The 1507-nt window shown below is 37.0% G+C and overlaps 1 protein-coding gene across 1 annotated transcript; it reads right to left on the minus strand.

Moving 5' to 3' along the window:
• Nucleotides 1–305: 305 nt before the first annotated feature.
• LOC148926619 (uncharacterized) lies at nt 306–992 on the minus strand. Its single transcript, XM_089059191.1, has one exon. It carries the CDS (start codon nt 990–992, stop codon nt 306–308), a length of 687 nt encoding a protein of 228 aa, XP_088915317.1.
• Nucleotides 993–1507: the final 515 nt, after the last annotated feature.

Genomic DNA, 1507 nt, shown 5'->3' on the forward strand with positions numbered 1-1507 from the left:
GAAAACTTCATAATAATTGAATCAACAAATTTAATCACAAGTAAACATTTTGATATTAACCATGTTACATTTGATGTCATAAATAATTGGATAATCAAAATTTCATTTATCTAATAATGCAAGCATTATAAAATGACATCGATAATCCAAAAACATAATTGATAAACTAGGAATAAAATTCCATATCAATAATCCATATGATATCAAAACCAAACAATATAAAAAACTCTTAAAATTCAACAATGTAAATAAAGCAAAATAAGACTTTCATTGTTCAAAACATAAATGTCATAGCTAGATCAAGATCATGTCTTCCTCCTAATCACATTGGGTTGGCTCGAACTCTCTGCCATGTCAGACTTGCGTCTTAGGTCAGTGGAGTTATTGACCATCCCACCCTCCATCTTCCTTATCTGGACTTGTGCCTCAATGAGCTTGCTAGAGAGTACTAGAAGAGATGTTGGCCAAAGATTGTCCATTATCTCTTTCTTTAGTTTCTCATAGCTCTTTGGAAGTCTGTCGAGAATCATGAGTTGTTGGATTTCTGGGCCTATTTTCCCACCCAACTCCTCGAGCCTATCAAAACCATCAACCATTTCCACGACATAGTCGTTAATGTTTTGGTTCTCCTTCAAGACTGTTCTCCTCAAAATGTTCACCACCGATCTCATGAGACACTTGGTGGACATTTCATCAAACCATTTAGGTTCTTCAATCAATGACCTGTCGGGCTTGTCAACCTTGCCAAGAGCATTGCCGACCGAGGCCAACAAAAACTTCTTGACATGACCGCTCGCGGTATCCCATCGATCACAAGCATCATTTTCCTTGTTTGATATGTAATAAGCAGAGGGGCGATCCTTAGTGAGGACCAACCTCAAATCACTAGCCAACTGATCAATGTCAAGTCTCCTTTTCCAATCCAAATAGGAATCAGAATCGCGTTCCTTCGATTTAAGGATCGCACTATAAACTTCCCAAGTAGTAAACATCTTTCGTTCAAGCTGAGAATAAAAACCAATAATATAAACATGTAAAATTTCAAGTAATTGCAAATAACCACAAAACAATTCATCAATTTTACATCCACAAAAATCAAGCACAAACGTTCTTCTACTAGGAAGCCGAGTCTTATTCATGCAAGAAATTCATTATTTTTACTGGCCACAATGTCGACAGATAGTCCAGAGACCATAAGAATGGCATGGCTGACTAACAATGCTAAAGCGTATAACCATAAAATTAAGCACTAAGGATTCTTTACTTGTGCGTGAACTCCTCTAAAGAAAGGTCGAACCGGACAAGCACCTCCTCCTATAGCTCCCTCTAAGCATTATTAAAATACAATCCTTATAATTTCGCAGCAATATTGCTCCGGTAAAGACCAGTCGCGATATTACTGAAAAACTAATTTTACGATTTTAATAACCTTTATCTAGAGAAGTCAAAACTTACGAACTGGTAATGTTCCTCCCGTAAAGACAGGCCGGTCACTACTTCGCACTAA

This window comes from Salvia hispanica, chromosome 5, assembly GCF_029641045.1.
Source record: "Salvia hispanica isolate PSC_SH4W2 chromosome 5, Shi_PSC_v1, whole genome shotgun sequence".
NCBI lineage: Eukaryota > Viridiplantae > Streptophyta > Magnoliopsida > Lamiales > Lamiaceae > Salvia > Salvia hispanica.

Coding starts and splice junctions, on each gene's coding strand:
- LOC148926619 (XM_089059191.1), bottom strand. CDS start 992: ATGTTTACTACTTGGGAAGTTTATAGTGCGATCCTTAAATCGAAGGAA.